The following is a 25302-nucleotide window of genomic DNA, read 5'->3' as shown; positions in this document are numbered from 1 at the left end:
CTGTCTGTAGTTCCAAGAGAAAAACCAGGTATTGTGGGGTATCAGACACATTTCACAGATAGTGGGGGATGTAGGGCTATGCTGGCCTCTGTCTGCCAGGTGTGGGTTAATCATGGCTGGAGACTAAGCAGAGCAGCTGGAAGATGCTAAATTAGTAACCTAGAGTGAGGCTGATTTTTTCCTGCAGTGCCATGTAAACAGAGGTGCTGTGTTAGCAGCAAACTGAACTATCACCATATAGAACAAGGGGAAATGCAGAATCATTTTCAATACTATTGACTGTAAAACCCAGGTAAAATATCAGCAAACGAGTAAGAGAATTGGAAATTATCACTTAATTGTCATCATTAAGACCCTTATGGTGATTGGAATGATTCACAATTAAGTATGCCAGGTATTTGACGAGCTAAAAAAAAACTGGGTGGGTAGGCCGGGATTGTGCATGTGTTTGTGTATGCTTGAGGAGACAGAGCTTTGAAAACAGTGACTGCAATGCATATAGATCAGCATGGTAACTAACCCTGTCTGAGAAACCATGTCTGTGAGATCTTGTGTCACTGGGGAGAGACAAGATCCACCTAACAAAACGCAAAAAGAGCATCTCTGCCTACTGGCCAGCCAACCTGGTGAGAACTTTAACTAGGAGCAAGGAAGTCTCTTGATCACAGACCCCAGGTTTTGAGTGAGTTTCAGCCTGCCTGACATCTGCTACAACACAGCGCATTGGGATGCAACCAGTCAAGAAGATTTTGAAAAACACCATGGATAACTTCTTGATACTGGCTGAGCCAACCAGGGGTGATTCACAGCTGGATCTGTTCTTCACCAACAAGGAAGAACTGGGGGATGTAATTGATGGCTTGGCTATCAGAGCCTGGCCTGAAGTGAGTGAGGAATGGAGTTCATGATCCTGTGGGGGCAGAAGGAGAGCAGCAGAATACAGAACTTGGTTTTAAGGGAACAGACCAGTTTATTCAGGAAACTGGTAGGTGGTATCCACTGAACAGCAGCTCCAAAGGGTATAGTTGCTCAGGAAAGCTGGCAGGAGAGCACAAGCATCTTAATACAGAGAAAAAGAAATAGATGTATTAGTATTTTCAGCAATGACAAAGCAAAACTCATGTATTGTGAAGAGAAAGAGTGGTTAAATGGGAAATTAATTGCAAGCTGGGGTTATCAAAAGATCTGCATTGTTTAGTAAATTAATCCCTTTCAGATACAGTGTATTTTAATATAGGCATCAGTGGAGTTACTTAAAAATAGAATGAGCAGATCATGTCTGCAGAGATGGGGGTGACAGCAAAAATTAATTCCAGTCTAGTCCTACAATATGAGCAAATAATGGAATCCTTGACTACGTAACCACTGATGTGGCAAGTAGAAAGAGAAATTATTTTCCTTCTACATGTGCCATTGGGGAGATTCTTGTGGTAATACTGCACTAGCCTCTAGTGCCCTTGTTGTCGAAAGAATGTCAAGAAGTTATTTGAGGCTAGAGAAGATTCTTTGCATAGGAAGACTTAAAGTGCACAATCTCTTTGGCTTTTCAAAAAGAGAACTGGAAGGCGGCTACAGTGATTTCTAATCTTTCACAGTAAGAGGCATAACGAGAAAAATGCCTATAAACTGAAATCAGACAAATTCAAATTAGAAATTCTACACAACTTTTCACAGTGGAAGACATTAATGGTTGGAATATGCCTCCATGAGAAATGGATCAGCCTGTATTTCCTGAGGACTTTGGTTAAAGAATAGATGCTTTTCTCTTAGAAGTATGTTAGTTGAACAGACAGAATTAACTCCCTGCCCTGAAAGTCTCTTAAGAGTTGTGTAGTTGTTATTACACAGTATTTGAATTACCATAACACCTAGAAACACAAATCAAGAGTCCAAAGCACTTCACCTCTGTCATGGTTTAAACCCAGTCAGGCAAGTCGTTCACTCACTCCCCCCTCTTCTTTCCCTCCCCCTGCTCCCAGAGGGACGGAGAGGAGAATCAAAAGAATTCAACTCCCATGGGTTGGGACAAGAACAGTTTAGTAACTAAGGTATAACACAAATCACTACTGCTACCACCAATGATAATAATGATAAAGGGAATAACAAGGGAAGAGAATACAACACCTCACCACCTGCCGACTGATAGCTTGCCCCCCCTCCCCCCCGCCCCCAGCACCGACCGATGCCTCCTCCAACCCTGCAGTCCACCAGCCCTCTCAGTAACTCTCAGTTACATCCTGGGCATGATGTGCTGTGGTATGGAATACCTCTTTGGTCAGTTTGGGTCAGGTGTCCTGTCTCTGCTTCCTCCTGGCTTCCCCTCTTCCCTGGCAGAGCATGAGGCTCACAAAGTCCTTGGCCAGACCAAAACATCATTGTTATCAGCTCTGTTCCCAAGCCAAAAGTCAAAACACTGCACTGCGCCAGCTACCAAGAAGGAGAAAAATGACTGCTACTGCTGAACCCAGGACAACCTCCTTAGTCACTACGTAAGACTTCAGGAGAAAACCCTATTCTATCTTCTGAAGAACTTATGCTCCAAATGTACAGAGGTATTAATAGACACAGAGGAGCAAAAAGGAAAATACAGTAAGTGTAAACTGCTGCTGCTCACCCTGTGCCTCTCCTTGTTTCATAATCTTGTGGTTTGGCGGGCACCCAGTTTACTCTAGGGTGTGTGGGTAGGCTGGCTTTAGAAATTGAAGAGTAGGCATGGTACAGGTGTGTTTGTGCCTGTATCATCTATCTGTGACTACAGATGGTTTTGCTGAGTCTGGAGCATGTCAGGTTTTTATTAACATTGCTTGATAACAGAATGGGTCCCGTGAATCTGTTTACCCCTCCACTAACCAGTCAAACCACCCACTGGTTGGACTATTGCTGCTGGATCTGAATGCAGGCATACCACATCTGGTTGGATTAGTATAGAGCATGACTGCAAGATCATAGGACCACAGGGTAATTCGAGTTGGACAGGACCTCTGGATGTCTCTAGTCCCACCTTCTGCTCATAGCAGAGTCAGGTCTGAGGTCAGAACAAGTTGCTTTCTGTGTATTTATCTTTTTACTTGTTCTGGAAATTCTTAAATTTGGATCTAGACATAAAATATCAGGGGATGGAGGAGTGGGGGGGTGGGGAAGGAGAGGGGGGGTATTGGTTCTTGCAAGAAAACTGTCTGAATTCCCCATCTATTTTTATTGATACATAACCCAGTGAAGGTCATCCACCATTCTCACAATAGATTAACCAGCCTAGCTATGGATATGCACTTTACTTTGTGGGCAGCAGGTGTTGCAGGATTTGTGCTATGCAGTAATATATAGTAAGACATAAAAGAAATTTTCCTGAACTTGTATTTCATAATTCCAAGGAAACCTGAAGCGGCATCAGACTATACAAAACTGGAATCTTAACACATTTATGGGGAACAGAAGAGACAAACAGAAAATATAGTTGGAAATTCATGTTATATTAAACTATCTGTACTGATTCACAGATAGTTAAACATCGGTATTAGTAGGTTAATCTCTGTAAATTATGCTGAGGATACATTTTCAGAAGAGTCGTACATGCTGTCTGGGTGCTGTGACGGGGGGTGATGGTAGACTAACTGGATATGGGAGGATCTCAGCAAGTAGTTAAATGAGTTGTACACTTTATTCATGGGTTCAAAAGAAAAAATTCAGTCTTAATTGTAATCATAAGCAAGGCATTAATAAATTATCATCAAACTATAAAACTTAAACTTATGATACTGTAACTGTACAATAGTTGAATTCAGCTGTACAATAGTTGAATATTATTTCATTCCCTAGCACATTTCATCAGTAAATCTGACACTCAAGAGGTGTGAGAAATAATCATTATTAGACCAAATTTGTAAACAGAATAAATTGGGTGAGAGTTCTCTGACAGGGTAGAATTTACACATAATGACTTTTCCCTTACACTCATTTCAGAAGACCAAAGCTTTCTTCAGCAAGGGTGTTGGGTTTTGTTGGTTTGTGCCTTTTTTTTTTTTAAGCAGAGGGTAGTATTTGTTTCTTGCAGAGTTCACACACAGGGATATTCTGATATTTTCATTTGCACAGCTCAGCTGATACCAGGCATCTTGCCATACATATATAGCTAGCAAAAACCAAACCTGTTATTACACAAAGGATTACAAGCATCTGAAAAGATAAAAAACAGAAAATTTAATGCTACTAAACTGAATACAAATATCTACCAACAGCACTTACTATATACATCAGCTGAGATGTCCAGTGAGACTGTAAAGAATAAGAATTGTGCTGAATTAGGGATTGTGTTAAACATGAATTGCATTGAAAATAACAGTAGAATTCTAAACAGTTATCCCTGTGTGAGTCTCTAGACTCCTAAAAGCAGGTGGAATTCTAACTTAAAATAAAGTTACAGTTCTTAGGAAAAGAGTCCATTTATAAAAAGGTAATAACTCTTTTGAAAGATATCATTTTATACTACAAAAGAAATGAGTACAGTTTGGGTCTCAGTTATCTCAATATTAAAGGACATGAGCTAGGTATGAGAATAGTAACTGCATGCTTTTTGACATTGTTCTGAACAGAATCTTTTGGAGAAAGAGGGCCACAGGTACATTTAGAAATAAGGTTTTTTTTTAATATTGAAATAAATACTTTCAATAGTAGAAAGTTTTCTTTAAAAATTAATGGCTTTGATCCTTGACACAGGCACAAGCAAAACCATCATCTCAGTAATTCTGGTTTCTCCTTAGTATGAAAAACTCAGGACTCAGTGACAGTGCTCTAACACTGACTTGGAAAATCCATTACTAGAGGTGAGAAGTGCAAGGCACTCAGTCTCTGTGTTCTTTACCAGAATACCATCAAAGCTTCCCACTGCAGTCAGCAAGACCGTACTTTTTGTGATCTATGCAGCAGTTCTCCAGAAGTAAAATTGGCTGTCATGTAATAACAACACTGACGCACAATATGACAACAGGCAGCCTCCAGGTGAAGAGCCTTTGTATCATTACAGTCTCCCCCACTAATCAGTTTCCTACAGTACCAAGATATAAAGGAAGCTGAGGAGGAATATGTAAAACAACAGGCAGATACCTACACAGTGGAAAAAATTATCAATAAGGGGTATAAAAAACACTGGAAACAGCTTTGTGGAGATAATACGATTGCTAAAGAGCATTTACTGTTAATAGCCTCTGCTTTTCATGACACTAATGGGTGGCTAATTATTTTTGTTTTAATTGAAACATATGTCACAGCCGTATTCTGTGCTTCCACTGATCTAAAGCTATTGTTCAAGTGCACGTTGCAATCTGTTCTCAAACAATGCTCACTTTGTCAGCAATACAGAAGTATAAAGCTTTTGATTTCTTCTCTTGGAAGATTTATACCCTGAAAAATGCACAGTTACCCTCTGTACTTGCAGATGGTCAGTTAAATACTCCCATCTGGTTATACTTCTTTTTCTCTGGTTATACTTAGTTTTTTTCTTAAAAAAACAAAACAAAACAAAAACCAACAAAAAAAACAGAAAGACCCAACAAACCCCAAAACAGACAACAAACAACAGGGTACTGCATAAGCAGCACTAGTAATAAAGCTCAGTTACATACAGATTTGTGCCTGTGTCTCTATACTGCAGGAACCCAGGCATCACCTCTTTGTCCCATGTGGCCTCATTTCCTCCTTACATGTCCCCTACGATTTCATTTCCTCTTCTTCCTCTGCGACACATCTTATTGCCATTTGCCTGTGTTTGTTCTTCTCTGTTTTGCCCCCTCACCTACACAGCCTCCCTCCCTCAGACAAGCTGTGGTTGCCTTGGAGCAGCACATACGCTAATTAGCTCACATTTTGCATTATTTTGCATATTCCATGAAGGATTCCCCAGCATTTCACAAATATTAATGAACTGATAACTGAAAATAACCCTGCTCCATAAATAAGTGCTATTATTTCTATTAAACATATGGGAAAGTTGGTTTAGTTTACCCTTGGTTGGTCATAGCTTGGTCAAGTTTATCCTTTGTTCTCCATTTTGCTTCTCCTTGACTGACCATTAATTTGTTCTTTTGTGGCTGTAGTGATTGTTCAGAGCAGCTGTTGTTGTCTCACTGACAATGGTTGTCAGAACGTAGCCAACTCTCTCTCATTGCAAGCCTTGTGACATTTTATAGTTCCTTTGCAACCACAATTCCAGGGTTCAGGTGATGAGGATTACTTCAAAAATTCACCTTTTGCTTATTATAACAAGTTTATGGCTCAATAAGGTAGAAAACTGAAAAACGATGGCAGGACTGAAAATGTTCAAAACAGGGTGAAAATAAAAGCACACTTCTTTTTTTTGTTTTGTTTTTTTTAATACAACTGTTTTAAAGCATCGGTACCTCAGGTTCATCATTTAAGATACTTGTATGTGTAAGACTACAGGAGCTACAGACTTCTCATTTTGGAAAGCTGGCTGGCCTGCAAAAAGCACATTACTCAGTGAAGGCTGACATTTTCTGACCACAAACTCAAACTCTGCTAAAGCACTGGGGAAAGAATATATAATTTGACTTATAATCACATGTAAAGTGCTTTGGTGCAGGGAACAGTGTGCTTTTTCCTCTTGTGGTTTCTGTATTTGATTCTTCTTTCCTTTTCTTTCACAAAGAGGCCATGGAGGCAGGACAGGATTTCCTTTTAGCATCCAGAAGATCTGCAGAACTTGAGTAAGACAATAATGTTTACTGAAAGGTTGTTACAATCTGCTCAGTACTTGAGTTTGCAATAACTCTGGTTACTTCATGCATTATTAAAAAGATCATTTTGTAGCACTATTAAAATCATAAACATTCTACTTTGTCCTTATGTATTCACACAGAAAAACAAATTCAATTTGGCATAGATTGGAGATAAATTTAAATTTGTGCTTACTGGAATTCAGCTAACACTAAGTAGAAAACATTCCTTGAAATAAAACTAGCAATATTTTATATAGCCCTTTCCTTTCAGCAAGGTTCTTTGCCATTTCATAAGCAATTAAAAACAATTATGTTAATGGCTCTGATTAGAATAATTAATAAGAAATGCAAATGGCTACCTCAGATGCCTATACAGTAATACAGTGCCATGGAGTGCTTTATAGAGTAGAGAATGATTCCACCCACATTTTTACTTTATGTTGCTGCATCCATCAGGCATGCTGTCTTTTTAAACTACAGCACCTGATGCTAAGAAGTTGGAATCATAGATTCAAGACCATCTCTGGTGCCTATGGGGGTCTTTAATCCTGCTCAAAGTAGGTTCAGCTAGATCAGGTTGCCATGTTGAGCTTTAAATAGCTCCAAGGATCTGAATTCCACATTCTCTCTGAGCAGCCCAATTGAAGTTTTGACCACTTCTACATTAGAAACATTTTTATTATTTTGAGTCAGAAATTTACCATGTTCTAACTTCTCTCCATTGCTTCTTGTCCTTCTACTGTGCACCCAAGAGGTGTGTGCCTCCATCTTGTCCTCACCCTCCCATGAAACAGTGGAAGAGAGATTTCCTTCTCTGCCAGTCGAGCAAACCCAGCTCTTCCAGCTTCTTGTATGTCCCTGTGCTTCAGTCTTGTGACCACATTGGTGGCTCTCAACTGGGCGTGCTTCAGTATATTAATGTCTTCTATGTCCTGAGGAGCCCAGATCAGGATTTATACTCCGGGTATAGTCTCACAAGTGCCAAATGGAGAAGAATAATCCCTTGCCCTGCTGGCTAACCTCTTGCTAATGCAGTCCTGGATGTAGCTGACTTTGCAGCAAGGGCGTATTGCTCTCATCCACCAGCACCCTCAGGTCCTTTTCAGCAAAGCCCTTTCCTGTACAGCCAGCCCTCAGCCTGTCCTGTTGTGTGGAGTTATTCCAACCCAAGTGTAGGACTTTGTGCTTGCTTGTACCAAACTTCAGGGTTCCCGCAGCCCATTTCTCCAGCCTGTCCCAGTCCCTTTCAGTAGCAGCCCTGCCCTCCAAGGATTTGACCACTCCCAACAATTAGGTGTCATCTGCAAACTCACCTGAGAATTAGCACCAAAAAGCCATTTTGTAATATAGTTTCAGTGAGATTTCATCAGTTCAAACTCAGAGTGCCATTACAATAAACTGTTCTTATATGTGATACTTTAGATCAGGTATCACATTTCAGCAGCAAAGTTTATATTGGGATCTACTTAAAACTGAATTACTTTGCCCTCCAAAGTTAAGCCTGTCTTGAAAGACTAATTGGCACAGGTTAAGCTTCTGTTAAAATTATACTTTGTAGTGAATAAAATAGTCACATGCTAGAAATCAGATGAGGAAAAGGTCAACTAAATCTGCCAGCCTGCAGCTTTTCTTACAGTGTATTTGTTTTGGTTTGGCCAGTCTATTTTAAAGTGATTAAAGGCCAATTTTCTGTCCTGTTTATTCCTTATGGGCAAAAGTTCCTCGAAGACACTTCAAGTTTTACCTGAGCAAAATCATCAATGTGTGAGAACTGACCTTGTGCCAACAAAATCACTGAGGCCTGCCACTGCTGACTGTTTAAGATTAAATGTTGTCTCTTAGTTCCCAGCTAGCAGGTTAAGGACAAGCACTGAAACATCTATAGCCAGCAAAAAAACAAACAAACAAAATATCAACCCCAGGAGCTTTATGTTTTGTGGATTGTGATAATTTCAGTAATAACAGGAAGCATCTCAGAAATAATGGGTGCACATTAAGTAAGCTAACTGGGACTGTTGTGTACAAATCTGGTCACTGATACTCAAGAGAGATGTGTGGGAATGAGAGCAAATGCACAGAGAGTGCCATGTGTCTGGAGGCTCCAAGAGCCTGGATTATTTAGTTTAGTACAATGAAGGTGTAAAGGGGTATTCTTCTGTGTAAACAATCACAGAAAAATGGCAAGCATTGTTGTTCTTCCAGCTAAAAGTACATGTAAGACCAGACATGAACAAATAAAGAGAAAATAGCAGTATGTTCTTAATCATTAAGCCAGGTGTTTCTTCAGCTGTAGTGAACAGCTCCCAAGAGGGCCAGCAAAGAGCTTAATGGGGATTGTGAAAAAACAGATTTTTAAAAGTATAGTTTACTGCTAATTCTATATTTGTATTCAATACGTTATCAAAAGAAAAGCCCCACAAAAATCCCCATCTTATGCAGATTTACTTCTCGCAGCAGCTCAGTTCTGCCATGAAAAAGGAGCGAAAGGTATCTGTAATTATCAGCTATGTCAACCAACGTGGCTAATCGCATGCAGTGAAAACAGCTAAATAAACAGCAAGCTGATGGTGACAATTTGAGGAGTTGCTTGTACCTAGCTTGATGGGTTGGACTCGGGGGAGGTTACACAGGGACAGGTGACCTCAAAACAGTGGTACCACGAGGAATCTGAGAAAATGATGCATTGAGGAAACCAGCTTCCTGAGCAGCCACTCCATTAGTAAGGTAGGAAAGGGATGTTAACTGCTTTTAAAATGAAGTTTGATAAATTGATCGTATTATTTGGTACCCATGAGAAGCTGGTCAGTTACACAACAGAGTACTTGGAAGATCCTGATGACTTCTGCATGGTCAGTAATGCTGTATTCACTGATGTACAAACACAAGTAGAATGCCATGTTACTCAAATAAGCAGCTGAATGACAGAACTTGTTCATATATCAGATTTTCTGTGGCAGTCAAGATAATGATGTAAAAAAAAGGCCATTTGTTTGGCTTTGGTATCAATCTACCTGCATCTAGTAACATTTTGAATTAATATATATGTAACCTCGGTGTAACAAAAACTTTCCCCCATGTGTGACATGGTGGGCCCCATCACAATTCTTGGTCTATGCAGTTTTTGCCTTTGTATTTCTCTCAAAGACGTGTTGTGTCTTTGAGAAAGGAATTTCCCATTCCTCTCTCCATGGAATGCCTCACTGGCAACACAGCTCAGTACAGCCACTTGTAGAGGCACCTCTGCAATTCCACAGCAGACACATTGAAGGAGTCTGTCTGTACAGCCAGTTTTGGAAGGTGAATTGCTGCTTAGACTCAACTTTTATTGATTTTAATTCCCATGAAACTAGGCTCAGGCTTATATTTACAGAGTGGGTTTTGTGGATGAGGAGCTGGGCAACCAGAAATAAAATGTTGTTAGAGATAGAATCATCAGGGAGCTAAAGAGTTCATGAAAGGGAGCAGAAGCATGACTTTGAGATGCCACATAACTCAATTCCTTTGGAAAGAGGAAAGAGCAGAACAAAAGGGTCAACTCAAGAGGTGACACAGATGACTTTGGTCAGTAACTTTCTGATCAAAAGTGCGACGGGGCAGCCAATTAACTTCACAATCTTGATTTTCAATTTAGACTCCTTGTTTTGCAGTGTTATCACGAGGAACTGCAGATTTCAATTCTCTTTATTTAACACCTATTCTCAGTTATTTCTGTTAAAATTTTGCTCCAGTCCTAATTAGCTATATTTTATTGTGCAATGAATGCATCATGTGAGACACAGGAGATCTACACCCTACTGAAGGGGAATATTTTTAATTTTTCACCTCAGGACCCTTTACAAACTCTCATTAATTTAAATTCCTTCCACACCACTGCTGAATAACCTAACACAAATGGAATGTCACACTCCAGATCTCTCTGTGTATCACTTGGTCCTCTGAGCGTAGGAGCGAGCCAGATCCCACTGTGCATTAAAATTTCAGTGAAGGATTCCTGACAACCCCATGTGCAGAATCATCATAGCACATTTATTCTTTGGAGAGAGCTGTTGGCCAGATGCTGCAGAGAAGTGTCAGAAAAAAAATGGGGCTCTCCCAGAGAAGATACCAGAATCCTGACTGGGGACAGGAAATGTTTGGGGTTTATTTATTTTTTTGGCATGGTACTTTCCACTCTGAAAAACAAAGTGTTTATCTAGTCCCCACTCCTCTGACTTCTAATGAGCCCTCCCTTTCAAACTCCTTTCCCCAGCAACTTTGAATTGGCTCTCACTGAAGCTGCTTTCCCTGTCTTGCTCTACCTCCAAGCCAGAGAGAGTGGGAGGAAAACACAGTCTACCATGGTGTAGTAGATTTACAGAGCACATTAATGGGTGGAGCACCTACCTGGGACCTTCATGGGGTTTTAGATCTTCATGTTAAGATGGGCGTTGCCACTCACATTCACCCCAGTCTTGAGGATGTGTTTCTGAAACAGAACCAGATATGGTATTTTCTCTACAGCCTAAGAGAAACTGGAATCTGGATCTTACAACTGCAGTTTGATGAACAAAGGAAGAGCAGTTTAGCCAGGGTTTCTGAGGGGATGAGGCAGGGCAGTAAGGAGAGCACCTTAAGTCTGGAATGTAGAGCTGCAGGTCTCCCCCATGTCTGCTTGGCTGCTAGCTCCAGTTTCCAGGCAAGAACTCACCCCACAGCTCGTGCAGCTTTATCTGTTGGAGACAGCCATTATTAAGAAATGCTTTTGTGAGCAACATACAAAGGCTCTGCAGCCTTTAAGTGCGCAGGAGGCCACGGTTTGGGGAAAGTGTGTATGAAATGTTGGTAGATAGGACAAACAGGTGGACTTCTGGATCAGACCCAGACAGCGTGCCCAGTGCCAACAAACATGATGATTGTTTCTTCGAAATGTGGAGCTGAACAAGGATCCCAGAAAATGCTAATCAAGGTCAATTTTATGAATAAAAACATTACTGGAATTTTGAATATGCCCATCATGCAATTATTCAGGAAAAAAAAATGTAGCAAATCCTGATTGTCTTCCTTGGCCCCAAGTAAAGGAGAGTTAAGTTCACAGTTACTGCTCCCTCACAAATTGCACCTATATGCTCTATATATGGACAGGAGTTTTAACGTGACATTTCTTGCCCTCTCCTTCCTGCTCCATGTGGAGATATGCCCTCTATGTCAGCCCTTGGCAAGAGTAAGGTGTTCAGCTCACTGAAAATGCCTATCTCCCTTTATTCAATAATGCCTTTTAGTATTTGGCTTCCTGTCTTTACTTTGCTTGATATCCTCCCTGACATCTCTCTGTCTGTTGCCAGTGTTCTGTTCCCTGCTTAAGAGCAGTTCACGGTCATAACTATCTTCATGCTTGGAGAAGTTTCATGGTTCTTAGGCTGAATGCGTATTAAATGATACAGATTTTCAATGTGTAGATATCAGGTGCTGCAAATTTAGAATTTTCATGGAAAATACATGCTGGAATACATACATGTTTTTTCTAAATTTAACACTACTCCAAGAGGTCTCATGTGGAGACAGGGCCTCTGTCTGTCATAACATGCCCTGCCAGCTAGCTTTGCAGGCAGAACCTGATAGTGTATTTAGTCCTCCATATCCATTCTTCCAATAAATATTAAACTAGCTTTAAAATGATAGAAAGGCCTTAAGTTTTGCAAGACAACATTAGAATAACTGTGAAGTTAGTCAGAAGATCAAATATGTTTTTATATGCAGCTTTAAGTAATCATCCCTCCCCTAAATTAAATAACTGCTGCTTTCACTCAAAACAGAAATTCCTGTAGCAGGGTAATTTCTTGCCGAGACAAGTTTTGAACTGTCCTTGTGTGTTTAGCTCAGGGGAAGGAGGTCCTCTTTTGACTCATTCCCTGCAATCAGCTTCCCATGATGATCCTGTCTGCTCGAATATTGACAATGCACAAACACAGTGAGTCACGCCAGCAGCTCTGGAAGCTGCTCACCAGCCTGCTCCATCTTCAGGCACCACACAGTTGATGCAACCTGTGGCTGTACAAAGGCTCTTTGTTGAGAATCCATGCCTAATTTATCTTTGTGGAACATCTGCCACACCAATTGGAGATTATGGCATTATAATAAGAAGAAACCCCATAATAATAAACCCTAAACCTGAGCAGCCTTTTGGCTTCTGCTGTTGGCTTGCTTCTACCATGCTTTCCTGTCCAGGACTACGTGGTCTCCAGTCAGGCAGCTGTAACAGACACACAGCAGCAAAAGGCTCTCACAGACCTACAGACAGCTTTGGGTTGAACACTGCCAGGGATGGGGCATCCACAACTCCTCTGGACAGCCTGTGCCAGTGTCTCATCACCCTCACAGCAGAGAACTTTTTCCTTACACCTAATCTAAGTCTACATTATTTCAGTTTGAAGCTATTCCTCCTTGTCCTATCACTACCTGCCCTTGTAAAAAGTCCCTCTCCAGCTTTCTTTCAGCCCCATTAGGCGCTGGAAGCTGTTCTAAGGTCTCCCCAGAGCCTTCTTTTCTCCAGGCTGAACAAGCCAAAATCTCTCAGCCGGTCAGCATAAGAGAGGTGCTCCAGCCCTCTGATCATTTTCATGGCCTCCTCTGGACTCTTTAATGTGGGCTTCTTTAATGTTGTGGGCTCAGTATAGTTAAAATGACCAAACGTAATTCCTTATGGACAACAGGCCAGCCACCCCAACACAGCACTCGCTCCTTGGGATCCCTGACAGACAACGCTTCCCTGCCACCCCGCTGCCAGCCTCCCTTAGCCCCGTCTCACGGCCATGACAAAACCGGTATCTGTCCCTGCTCCAGCGAACGGGTCAAAGCTCAGCCTGACAGACCCGTCTTTATCCAGCAGGATCTGCTCCCCACAGCTGCCTGCAGCGGGATCACCGCAGGCAAGCGGGCAGGCAAGCGGGCAGGCAAGCGGGCAAGCGGGCAGGCAAGCGGGCCAGCGGGCAGGCAAGCGGGCAAGCGGGCAGGCGGGCGGGCGGGCAGGCGGGCGCCTCCCGGAGTTTCTCTCAGGCGCGGCTCGGGCAGCCCCGCCAAGGCCCCGCTGTTAAGTGCGGCCGCGGCGCCGCCTCTTTCTTTCCGTCCCGGGACGCCATTTTGCAGGACGCGCGGTGAGATTCGCTGAGCACCGGTTGTGGGCCGCAGGTGCTTCTGCCGGCTCCGGGAGGGCGGCCGGACTCTGTCACTCTGCGCTGGTGGTGGGGCCGAGTGGCCGCTGGCTCTGGCTGGGGCGGCGAGCCCTTGCTGTGGTAGGAGCCTGAGGGAGGGAGGGCGCCGCGGCCTGTAGGACGCGGGTAGGGGCGCCGGGCCGGGAGACTGCTGAGGGATGGAGGAGCCGCTGGGGCCAGCGGCGATGCAGTTTGTGGCTCCGCCGGGCCGGTGGCACACATGGCGGCGGGCCCGATCATATCCTGGGCGGCTGTGGCAGCCTCCCGAGGTAGGCCCCGAAATGGGGAGCAGCGGGGCTTGGCTTTCGCTGACGGGCCTGGTGGTTGGCGTCTGGCCTGCTTACGCATGTGCGCGTCTCGTAAATCGCAGAATCGTAGGCTGGTTTGGGTTGAAGAAGACCTTAAAATCAGCTAGTTCCAACCCCCTTGCCACGGGCAGGAGTCATGTCTTGTGGATGTTATGTGAGGAGAGGCTGAGGCAGCTAGATTCAGTCCACCAGGAACAGAGATGCTTTTGGGGGTGCAGTAGGGACGTGTGGCAGGAGCCACATGTATCACAGGCATGGTGGTTGACAGGGGCGTGAGGCAGAAGCATGAGACAAATGGCTTGAGGTAAAATGAGAAGCTCACACTGGGTATAAGGGGAAAGTTTTAAATCATGACAAAGGCCTCCAAACAGGCTGCCCAGAGGGGAAGCTGTGCAGTAGTTTTTCCATCCTTGAATTGTTCCAAGACCTGACTGGACAAAGCCCTGCACAGCTTGGCCTGGTCATAGTAGACCTTGTTTTAAGTAGAAGGTTGAGCTAGGTAGCTTGCTAACATCCATTGTAACCTGAGTTACCCTGTGGTCCTTATTTAAAAATACTGCTTTCTGTAGATTTCTAAGCTAATGGCACTGCTTGAATAGACCTAGCAATTTGGAAGTGATGTTATTATGAATAAGCTTGAAGTCTTGATTTTTCTGAAGTGTCTGAAAATGCTGTCAGTCGGATTTTTAGTCAACTCCTGGTTTTGAATAATTTGCATTCATTTTTTACAGTAATAAGCCAAAATGACGAACACAAAGGGAAAGAGGAGGGGGACACGTTACATGTTCTCAAGGCCATTTCGCAAACATGGTGGGTATATCTTACAGTAAGAACACTGCCTGTTGGATGTTAACAGTCCCTAGGTAGCATTTGTAAAACAGTGGCTTGTGGCAAAGGATTTCTGACAATTTGGGCTAAAAACAGCTGCATGATACACAAATAAACTGTCAGCTTTTGCAGCTTATGCATTGGATTCTGATTGCTTGACAGTAACAACACTGATTCTGTCAGTGCTTGAGAATTAATTTGAAGGTGAAGAAAATATTTCAAGAGTTACAAAATGTACAGTTTTTGCTTCTTAGCAATGTGCAGTGGGAACAGCTGCGTTCACAGCAAAGTGATAAATAGTTTAATGCCTTTCCAGCTTCTGCATTGGGGGTGAGAGTAAAGGTGTATTTTTTTCCTGAGTTAGTTGGTGGGGTTTTTTTTTAATTAAAAGTATGTGAAGAAGTAATTACTGCTTTTAAAAAATGGTTTGATTTCTCAGTGTTAGGTTTTTGAAATTGAATTTATATGTGAAATATTGTCTCCCACCCATTTTTTTGTGTGTGTGTGAAACTGGGGGCTTCATAAGTATCCAAATCCGTGTCTTTTAACAGGAGTTGTCCCTCTGGCTACCTATATGCGCATCTACAAGAAGGGTGATATAGTTGATATCAAGGTACTTTCTATAATTATCGGTAGTTAAAAGCTAAAGTAGTGTAATTCTTTTCAGTCACCAGTTTCTTGAGGTGTTTTTTTTTTTTTGTTGTTACTTGGGTCATATACAAGTACTTGCTACTCACTTTTGAAGTAGTACTGGGATAGCAGTGCTACTGAGTTAGAAGTCAGTGTCACACTGGTTTATGTAGGGTTTTATTTTTATATATATATGTGTGTATATATATATATATATAAACATTTGGCTGTGCTTTGTTACTCCCATGTGCAGCCGAAAACCATGAGTGAAAGGTACCATATCTAATACTGGGATTGCTGTAGGGTGCCTACTACTGCTACTTTGAAAGGAACCCCTCCATCATTTTAGTAGATTTTCTGTTTTGCCTGACTTGTAGCTGCTACTCAGAAGAGTTGTTATGGTGGTGTAGGTGATAATTACATCTTGTGACCCTGTGTCACTGTAGGACTATACTTAAAATAAGAATGTACAGGGATTGTCATTGCAAAGCCGTATTAAAACTAAAAACTAAGAAATAAATGTAAGGATACATCATATATATTAATACAGGAAAAGAGTTAAGGAGCATTTTCCATCGCTTGATATTTTCTATAGCTTGTCCTTTAAAATCCACTGTACTTTCAAAATTAAGCTGTAGTGAATCTTAAAGTCTTTCACCACGGATTCCTACTTTGTTGAATCCTTTTGTTTCATTTGAAAAGGAGAGTTTTAACCATCACACAGAAGATGGTGTGTAATTTGCTTGCTTTTTGTTTGAGTTTTTGGGAACTGCACTGTTCAAAATTAATACTTCTCGATACACTGGAGCTTGATGATGATTGTCTCATGTGATTGCTTGCTGAAAGCAAAGTGATCAGTCATTTCACCGACACTGAAAGCAACCAGAATTTTCACAGCAGAGTTTGGTAGTCTTCAGATACAAATGCATGGCTATAAATTCTAATGTACAGATAAAATGTGAGTATTTTAAATGAATTTCAAGTAATTTGAAATCTGTACTTTAAATAACTTCTGAAAGAAAAGTCATTGATGGTGCTTTTTGTTTTTTTTTTCCCCTTCCCCAAGTTAAAGTTTACTCTTTATTCTTGTTTTACCTCTTAACAGGGTATGGGTACTGTTCAAAAAGGTATGCCCCACAAGTGTTATCACGGCAAGACTGGAAGGGTATATAATGTTACTCAGCATGCTGTGGGCATTATTGTTAACAAGCAGGTCAAGTAAGTACTGAAATTCCACTTCCTGAAACTTAGTGTTTAGGAAAGTTAATCTGTAATTGCACCCTCCTTTCACTTTGCCAGTTAGACAGCTATTGTCTTGATTGGTCATTCAAGGTGGGTAAAGTGTATATCCTTTTTATAACCCAAGCAAATGATGCTCATTTGACTTGGATCCTGTCAGAGGAAACAATTTTTATTGAGCAGCACATAAAGTGACATTACCTAACGGGGCTTTTCAGCCAAATCTCACATTGGTACTGAAGCCCTTTTAAGTCTTAGCTTGTAGGTCTGCTCACGGGATTTTTGAACAGCTTGGACAGAAAAGGACAACTGGTTGTTTTTTCCAGGAGTAACACAAGGTTAAAATTCACACAACACAATTGTTCCCCATAACCTTAATCTAAAATTGTCAACACATTATTATATATTAATAAGCTTTCAGTTACCAAAGTTATGTATGGTTTGCATCTGCAGCAGTATATTTTAAGTGATTGTTCTTTAAAGAAAAATTAATCTGTGATTTTGCTTATGGAGTTACTCCTCTAAGGGCCATAAAACTAGCTTTGAAGTGGCCTTTTTTTCAAGTCCAGTAAATTAAAACTGATTTCCTTTCTTAGGGGAAAGATTCTTGCCAAGAGAATCAATGTGCGCATTGAGCATATTAAACATTCCAAGAGCAGAGACAGCTTTCTGCAGCGTGTGAAAGAGAATGAAAGGAAGAAAAAGGAAGCAAAAGAAAAAGGCATTTGGGTTCAACTGAAACGCCAGGTAATATTTTTATTGTAGTTGACACATGGTTCATTCAGTTCACAGAAAGCCCCCAAACAGCTAAAACCAAACCAGCTGAGTAAAATGTTGTGTTCTTCCAAAATATTCATGCTACACTGTTTCTGAGCTCTTTCTGTGTCTTTCAAAGACAAACCCTCCCCCCAAAAAACACCTATTCTGAAAACCCCATGTCTGTGGCAGATTGTGTGGAAGTGTCTGTTACTCCCTCCCTCACTTCCTGCAAAAGGACTGTGAACCCAAGTTATTTTTGATGGTTTTTCTTTCAGAGTAGAGTGGCAGCATGCAGTGTGTCTGCCTCTGAGCTGTCTGATATATTTGGTGCCTGAACAGACCTGTGGTGTTCCTGGGTGGAGATGTCAGCCTTGGCTGCAAACAAAGGGACAGGTGCTTCCTGTTCTGCTGCTGACCTGCAGCAGAAGCTTTGGCTGATTTCTAGGATCAGTGTCAACTTTGGTTTAGTTGACTTTAGCTACAACAATTTTTGTTGTAACCCTGAAGAAAACAATTAATAGCTTGACTTCAGAGAGTGAGATAACAGTTGTTGCTTCTGGAACTGCAGGATACATCATTTCTTGTTAATTTAGATTAGTAAATTGCAGAGGGTGAAGTGTAGGGATTTTGCATTCAGCAAAGTCAAGCACAGTTCCTAGCAGATAAATTTTTGATGCTGTTCTTTGAATCAAAGTGCAAAGAAACTATTAACGGTAAAATTGCTGTAATGTCAATAAAAGAAGGTGCTCGGTGGTTGTCAAAATTAATTTTCTGTAAGGTTGCTTTTGAGTTTTAGTGCCATGAGTTTGTTTTTTTTCTTTCTTTACAGCCTGCTCCACCAAGAGAAGCACACTTCGTGAGAACTAATGGCAAGGACCCAGAGCTGCTGGAGCCAATTCCCTATGAATTCATGGCATAAGGCACATTTAAAAGAAATTAAAGATCTGGTTTTGGACAAGTGTATGTGATTGTGGCTTGATTCCTCCAGGGCTGGGTTTTTTTTTTTTTAACAGGTGCTTTAGAAGCCTTTTGTTTTACTGAAGTTTGTTTATTCAACTTGCCTTACATTGTGCTTGGTCATTTACATCATCTGCAACTTTTGTGTATCAGTTTAGTCATTCATAGACACCATAAATCCTGGGAACACTGAAACTAGCTAAAGCTTAGTGATGATCATGAGGCAATATGAGGGAATGGAATATTTCACCAGTAAACGAAGGACATGTGCAAAGAATTGTACAGTGTCACTTGAAGGTGTTTTTTTTTTTGTGGGAAAAGGGATAACAAGCTTCAGATTCCATTGATAGAAGCTTTTGGTTGAGGGGCCTCAGATTAATATCAAAGAATTGTGGAAACAGTTTTTGAAAGCAGCCTCTTAAGAAATGGCTGCAGGCAGATTTTGGTGTTCTGCCATTCAAACCTGTGAAAAAAGGGGTTTTTAGAACACCCCAGGCCAATAAGCATTCTTATGAAATAATAGTGGTTTAAAAATAAGGCTTTAATTCCAAAACTGCCAGCTTTTGTGATTTGATTTTTATCATTTTAATTGGCTGTCATAGCTGAGCATTGTATTTTGTATGTTTATTTCGTGTCTGTTGAATCTAGACTTTTCCCTGGATGTTCTAACTTGTTCCTCTCATCCCACTGACCTGTTGATACTTCCTTCACAAAACCCAGTATTTAAGTGGAAGAAGTCTTCAACTGACTACTAACTAACCAGTGCTATTTTTGTGAGCGTTGTTTGAAACTGTGAGGAGTGCTAAAGAAAGTGCTGAGGGTAATCTGCTTGGTTAGCTCTGAAAGTGCATAAACTCAAGCTTAACTGTGTTGCAGATATGGATAAGTAATACTTTGCCTTACACCACACTTAAAAAGGTATTGCTTAGCTGCCAGTAATGTCTACATGTAGAGTACCATTAGAGAAGCTAGTGACTTCAAGCCATTTGTAGGGATTGACTGTTAAAAATTGTTGAATAGGTAGTTGCAGGACAGCTAATAAGTTTGGGAAAGAATGAGGTTTGCTTTTGCCCTTAATTCTGAGGTGCCTAAGTGTCAAACTGTACAGGTTGTTTATAGATAAAGGGATTAATGGCTGCTTGCTCTTACCTACCATTTGATTGTGAGTGTTCCTATTCTCACGGAATGCAGCTTTTGGACGTTGAATTCATTGTGTGGCTTGGCCTGGTATTTAAGGGTGACAGGCTTTAGGTACTGAATGCTCAAAGTCCCAGTGAGCAGATGCTACATTTGAAATTTCTCGAGGCTTCCATCTCAGAAGGTAGAACAGGCTGTATTGTTGGAATCACTCTGGAAATGCCTTGAAGAAGATGGAACAAAGCTTCTCCATTAGCAGACTGATGGGTGATGCTGATAGTGTCTTTTGACACCATATGTATTGGACATAGAGTGTACCACCATCTCCTGAAGGAAGGTCGATGAATCTTAACTTCCATTGTCACAGTTTATGCACTTAGCTTTTGTGACCAGGTGGGGTTTTGTTGGAGCAGCTACATCTGTATGCTGAGCCTTAGACCTTTATCATCTTCTTCAGCTTGCCAGTTTCCGCAGCAATTTAAAATCCCTATTTGGCTCACAAGATAAGCATCATTTTCCATTAGGAAAGGAAGACTTAAGTGGGAGGCTTCATTGAGTACAGTCTTCAGTGATGGTGTTTTTACATTTTCTTCACATGCTTGTGTAAGTTATTTGGTTCCGTGTTTGGTTTGTACTTAACTGTCAGGATTGCAGTGAATTAGCCGTAGCATCGTGATGGGATGGTTACCAGTAACTGTAAGTGGTAGGGAGTAATAAACTTCTGAATTTGGAATAGTAAGCCTAGGCAGCATGCTGGGATCTCATTTAAGAGCTGTGCTTCTGGAGAAGCTGTGCATGACAACAGTTCTCAATCCATTTACTGTCAGTGTTTTTAAAGTCACTATGCCGACAGTAGATACTGTTCAGAAGTTGTGTGTGGGCTGGGAGGAGAACAAGGGAGTGCATTCCTTGGTCAGGATTCCCAGAAATGACTGAAAATGAAGCTGGTTTGAACAGGAAGAGGGTAGCCTTTTGAGCGGGGGTGAGTGTTTGAAAGCAGGACAAGTTAGCTACAGCTTAACCTGTCTTGGTTTTATAGACACTGCCTGTTAGTTGCCCTCGGTGCAGTGGTAGTTTTCCTGGTTGTCTCAAGTTTGCAGCAGCGCAACCCAGGTATTTACCAGTCTTAGTACCTGCTATTGAAGTTTGCTTCCCGTGTTCAGCACAGTTGTGACAAAAGGTAGAGATCTGTGAGTTGAGAAAAGTTGTGGAAGAACTGCCTGTCAGGACACTTTGAGTCATGAAACTAGTGTCTAAATTGAAAATTGTCTTTCTTGGTAGAACAGTTTTAATTGTGTGCAGAGCTTGCAGAAGATTTGGGAGGGGAGTGAGTGATTTTGGCAGTTCAGCCTCTGCTCCCTTGGGTGGAGGAAGCATGTTTTCCTAGGGTGTTTGGAGTTGCAGGTTCCTCTCCTTTGGCTTGCTCTGGAAGGGGTTATACACACTTAAACCCATTAGCTGTAACTGGTTGTCCACACCCCTGTTCTGAGGCTGTGCCTGGAAAGCAAAACCTTGCAGTGAGCCCGCCAGCTACAGAGAGGGTGTTTTCACACTGTGACAGTTTAATTTTGTTTTATTCCAGGATACTTCGAATTGTGGAGAACTGTTGTGAAATGTGCAAAGCTGTAGGTTTCCCATGTAACTGGACACACCTTGAGCTGCTAGGGATCAATTCAAAAGTCAGTTTTGCTGAAGTTCAGTCTTAATGTTGCCTGTCTTCCAGTTCTCTTCTGGTACAGAGGCTTCATTATCCCAGAGCTGGTGCACAGCTTGTCCCTATACAACATGTGAAAGGATAAAGTGCTTATGGATTAGCACAAGCTGTTATGTTTCAGTGTAGTGCTTTGTCTCTGTTCCTCAGAGCTCAGTTACGAGGTGGGGGCTGAGCTTTCCGCTCCTAACCAGGTTTTACTGCCTTGGACTTTGCAGCTGGTTCCCTGCCAAAGACCCTGCCAAGTATCTCCTGTTGTCTCTTGGAGAAGAAGCAAGGAAGCTGTCTGAGCTGTCAGCTTCATCTGGTTTAGCCTGTCACTGGCACCAAGACCTGAACCTCCCTGAGGGCTGTGCAGGCAGTTAGTCTTAATGCTGTGCCTGGCCAGGGGGGTTAGTGAAAGGGCAGAAAGGACCGGAGAGGAGGAATCATGCCTGTGCAGAGGGGCTGCAGGCTGAGGACCCCAGGAGGAAGCAGTTGAAGTGTGCATGCCTGAGCAGGGTGGGGGATGTTCAGACACCTTCAGCCGCATTCCTTGAGGGAGAAGGCAGGTGAGCAGCTGTAAGAGGATATACAAACTACTGCTTTTGTAATCTTCTGTTGTGGGTATCAGATAGGGTAGATTGTCTTGAGGACAGCTAATCTGAGCCCCTATTGCTTCAACCTACTGAGCTGCTCCTGCTGCACCAGAGTTAAGTGGTGATGGAGAGACAGCCCATTGATCCCTGGAAATCACTTCCTTTGCAGGGTGTCCTACCTGTTTCCATGCTGTCATCTCTGTGCTTGACCATCACTGCCCTCTCAGCAGCAGGTGAGGCAGCATGCCCAGAAGCGGGGAGCTCCTTCAGTTTTGGGGTTGGTGATTGTTTAATACTGCTGCACTCACAACTCAGCACCTGGGAAGCAGCTGCCAGGGTCAGACTCATTTTGGTGGCATTCTTCCAAGGGCAAGTTAAATGTACTCCAATAGCTCCTTTGTAAAGAAATGTATAAAACCAGTCTGTGTTGGCACAGTGAGCAAGGCCAAAGCAAGATTCCATGGCAATGGGAGCAGATGACAACAGCACCAACCTCTGGAAGCCAAAAGCTTTTAGGGATAAAAGAGAAATCTTGTTTACAAAAATAAAAGGGCTTGTTGGCATGATGGGAAGTAGAAATTCTAGAGGCAATCAATTTTTCAGATTAAAAACGGCCTTGATGTTACCTGCAGGAAGCAGGGAGCAGCTCCTCCCCATCCTTGTCCCCATCGCATCAAGGGTTCTCTCAGGACCACATTCACTGTTAGAGCAGGGCTGGCAGCATTCCTTGTGCATTTTCATGTCACTGGAGGGACTGGAGTGAGGATGTCTGAAGAAGCACGCAGCAGGTCAGTACCTGGACTCTCATGGTTGTAGGGAGAAAGTAAGAGGGAGGACAAGAGGGAAGTGAGGAAAACCATGACTTGTCACTGCATGAATCTTCAGGAGCTGTGCTGAAGGGGAGGGGTAGGTGATCGTGTACAGCCCCAGTGCACGGCTCTGCTGAGGTTCAGCTCAGCTGCCTGTGGGTATCTGGGACCCGTGCTGCCCTGGGCATCAGCCCTGCAGCTCCCACGGTGGCTCCATCCCTGTGTGGTTACAGGCTGTGAAGCCACAGACCCATCCGGCTCCTTTCAAGTGCCAGTCTGCTACCCTCCTGCTGTCTTGTGTTACATATCTGCCTGATAAAGCAGCCCCTGAATGGATTATTTGATAACAGTTAACACACTTGCAAAGCAGCAGCGTGCTGCAGAAGCAGTTTTGCAGGAGCCAGGGCGACAGTTTGCAGAGATGGAAGCATCCACGCTGCTGCTGGCAGGTTTGAGGCTCGTGGTGGAGCACCTCTCTTTGAAACTTTATTCTACTTTAAAAACCTGAAGGGCCTAATCCAGACCTTGGGGCCCTGTGGACCGCTCTGGTTTCAGGACTGGCTGTTGCTTGATCCAGAGCCTGGGATTTCAACGCTGGCTATGGAGGGATGTGTCCAGGTGTGGGAAATAGAATAATCTGGAGTATAAGAACAAATCACTTCCCCTAAGTCCTGACTCACATCCCCCGCTGCAGGGAGGGTGCAAGAAGCCGCAGCCTGTTGCAGCGGTGGAGGTGCACCCTCCCCAGCACGCGAGACTGGTGCTGCCTCCCGCCTGCCCCGGAGGAGGGCGGTGCGCGGCGGGATGCTGCGGTGCCCGCCTCAAACCGGGGTGCAGGTAGCACGGCCGGACCGGGCTGTCCCCGCCCTGGGGCACAGGGGACGTGTGGGGAGGAAGGGGCAGCGGTGCCGCAGGGTGGACAGCGAGCGGGGCTACAGCTGGGGAGGGCTGCGGGGGGTGGGAGGTGCGGCTTGGGGCGGTACCGCCGAGGGGCGGACCCGCGCCCGGCGCTGCCGCCGGAGCCTTTAAGAGCCGCCGACGGCCGCCCGCGCTGGGCGCTGTCTGACGGGGCGAGCCGAGAGGGACGGAGTGGAGCCGCGCCGAGCGGAGCCGCCGGGCCGCCCCTCCCATGCGCCTGCCGAGCATGTCCCAGCCCTTCCTGCTGGCGCCTATCGCTGAGTGCGCGCCGGGGCTGCCCGGCCCCCAGGTCCGGCTGGCAGTACTGGGTGCCCGCGGAGTTGGCAAGAGCGGTGAGTGCCGGGGGCTGCCCTTCCGTGCCCCCTCTCCCTTCCCGTGCCCGCCCATCCGTCCCGCCTAACGCGGCCGCTCTGTGTTTCAGCGATGATCGTGCGGTTCCTGACGAAGCGCTTCATCGGGGACTACGAGCCCAACACAGGTGAGGCGGCGGCGGCGGGCGGCGGGTGCGGGGTCCCGGTGCCGCGGGTGGTGCCTGACGCTCTGCGTTCCCCAGGCAGCCTCTACTCCCGGCTGGTCCGTCTGGAGGGTGACCACGTTGCCGTGCAGATCCAGGACACGCCGGGGTGCATCCAGGTACGAGCTGCTTTTCTCTGCCACCTGAAGGCTCAGCTTTTGAGCTCCAGTTTCCTCCAAGGCCAGGCTTCCCTTTAGACCTGTTTAATGGTGCCACCTATGATACAGGCTTTATCCTTTCACTGCCTGATACCAAATTTGTGCTGTCTGTTGTACCGCAGGTGCAGGAGGACTGTGTGCAGGTGCTGGACGCCCTGTCCCGGTGCGTGAAATGGGCAGAGGGCTTCCTCCTGGTCTACTCCATCACAGACTACAGCAGCTACCAGGTAGTCCGGCCGCTCTACCAGCACATACGCAAGGTCCACCCAGACGCCAGGACCCCCATTATTATCGTGGGGAACAAAGCTGACCTCCTCCACGCCCGGCAAGTGCAGGCAAAGGAGGGACTACAGCTGGCGAATGAACTGGGCAGCCTGTTCTTGGAGATCTCCACAAGTGACGACTCCCAGGGCGTCTGTGATGTGTTCCAGTACCTGTGCAAGGAGCTCAGCAAACTGCAGCATGCTGGCAGCACAGACAGGAGGCGGGTGTCCATCATCCCTCGGCCCAAATCTCCCAATATGCAAGATATAAAGAGACGTTTCAAACAGGCTTTATCTTCCAAAGTCAAATAAACCGCTGTGATGAGATCCTGTGTGATCCAGTAGACCTTATTTTTGTAAACTAGTTAATAAAAAATCTTTATTTTTGTACTAACACCAGCAGTATGGAAGTAAGTATGTCAAAGCTTGCGATTTCGTTGCCATTCTCTCTTGTTTGACTGGTTGGGTTATTTTTACAGTAAGAAAAAAAGCTGCATAGCAACTAAATAGAGGTGGTTGGAGAAGGGGATTTTTGCCAGGAGGGTTTGATTCCATTTCTGTTTTGGGCTGGGGTT

General features: G+C 43.8%; 2 protein-coding genes, 1 long non-coding RNA gene and 2 other non-coding genes across 7 annotated transcripts; 4 read left to right on the top strand and 1 right to left on the bottom strand.

The window, feature by feature from the left end:
• Window positions 1-800: 800 nt before the first annotated feature.
• Window positions 801-12190, bottom strand: LOC134161876 (uncharacterized). The gene is made up of 5 exons (XR_009964120.1): window positions 11340-12190; window positions 11115-11196; window positions 8508-8610; window positions 2475-8044; window positions 801-1903 (listed from the first exon to the last, which is right to left on the bottom strand). It is a non-coding gene; the product is annotated as an uncharacterized LOC134161876 (long non-coding RNA).
• A 1536-nt stretch (window positions 12191-13726) lies between these two features.
• RPL21 (ribosomal protein L21) lies at window positions 13727-18645 on the top strand. Of its 3 annotated transcripts, none has more exons than XM_062615135.1 (6): window positions 13727-13861; window positions 14958-15036; window positions 15606-15667; window positions 16790-16902; window positions 17520-17670; window positions 18512-18645. In XM_062615135.1, exons 2-6 carry the CDS (start codon window positions 14970-14972, stop codon window positions 18599-18601), a joined length of 483 nt encoding a protein of 160 aa, XP_062471119.1. In that variant the 5' UTR covers window positions 13727-13861; window positions 14958-14969; the 3' UTR covers window positions 18602-18645. The 3 variants fall into 3 exon arrangements, with proteins under 3 accessions (XP_062471119.1, XP_062471121.1, XP_062471122.1); XM_062615137.1 differs by having other exon boundaries at window positions 13836-13895; XM_062615138.1 differs by lacking the exon at window positions 13727-13861 and adding an exon at window positions 13975-13999.
• LOC134161984 (small nucleolar RNA SNORD102) lies at window positions 16491-16565 on the top strand. The gene has a single exon (XR_009964155.1). It is a non-coding gene; the product is annotated as a small nucleolar RNA SNORD102 (small nucleolar RNA).
• On the top strand, window positions 16962-17094 carry LOC134161985 (small nucleolar RNA SNORA27). The gene has a single exon (XR_009964156.1). It is a non-coding gene; the product is annotated as a small nucleolar RNA SNORA27 (small nucleolar RNA).
• Window positions 18646-23929: 5284 nt separating the features above from the next.
• On the top strand, window positions 23930-25123 carry RASL11A (RAS like family 11 member A). Its single transcript, XM_062615134.1, has 4 exons — window positions 23930-24124; window positions 24214-24270; window positions 24346-24425; window positions 24587-25123. Exons 1-4 carry the CDS (start codon window positions 24004-24006, stop codon window positions 25037-25039), a joined length of 711 nt encoding a protein of 236 aa, XP_062471118.1. The 5' UTR covers window positions 23930-24003; the 3' UTR covers window positions 25040-25123.
• Window positions 25124-25302: the final 179 nt, after the last annotated feature.

This window comes from Pezoporus occidentalis, unplaced genomic scaffold, assembly GCF_034315485.1.
Source record: "Pezoporus occidentalis ecotype Australia unplaced genomic scaffold, CSIRO_AGI_Poc_V1 ctg18, whole genome shotgun sequence".
Classification (NCBI taxonomy): domain Eukaryota; kingdom Metazoa; phylum Chordata; class Aves; order Psittaciformes; family Psittacidae; genus Pezoporus; species Pezoporus occidentalis.
The sequence above is the reverse complement of the archived record's forward strand: the minus strand, read 5'-3'. Positions and strand labels throughout refer to the sequence as shown.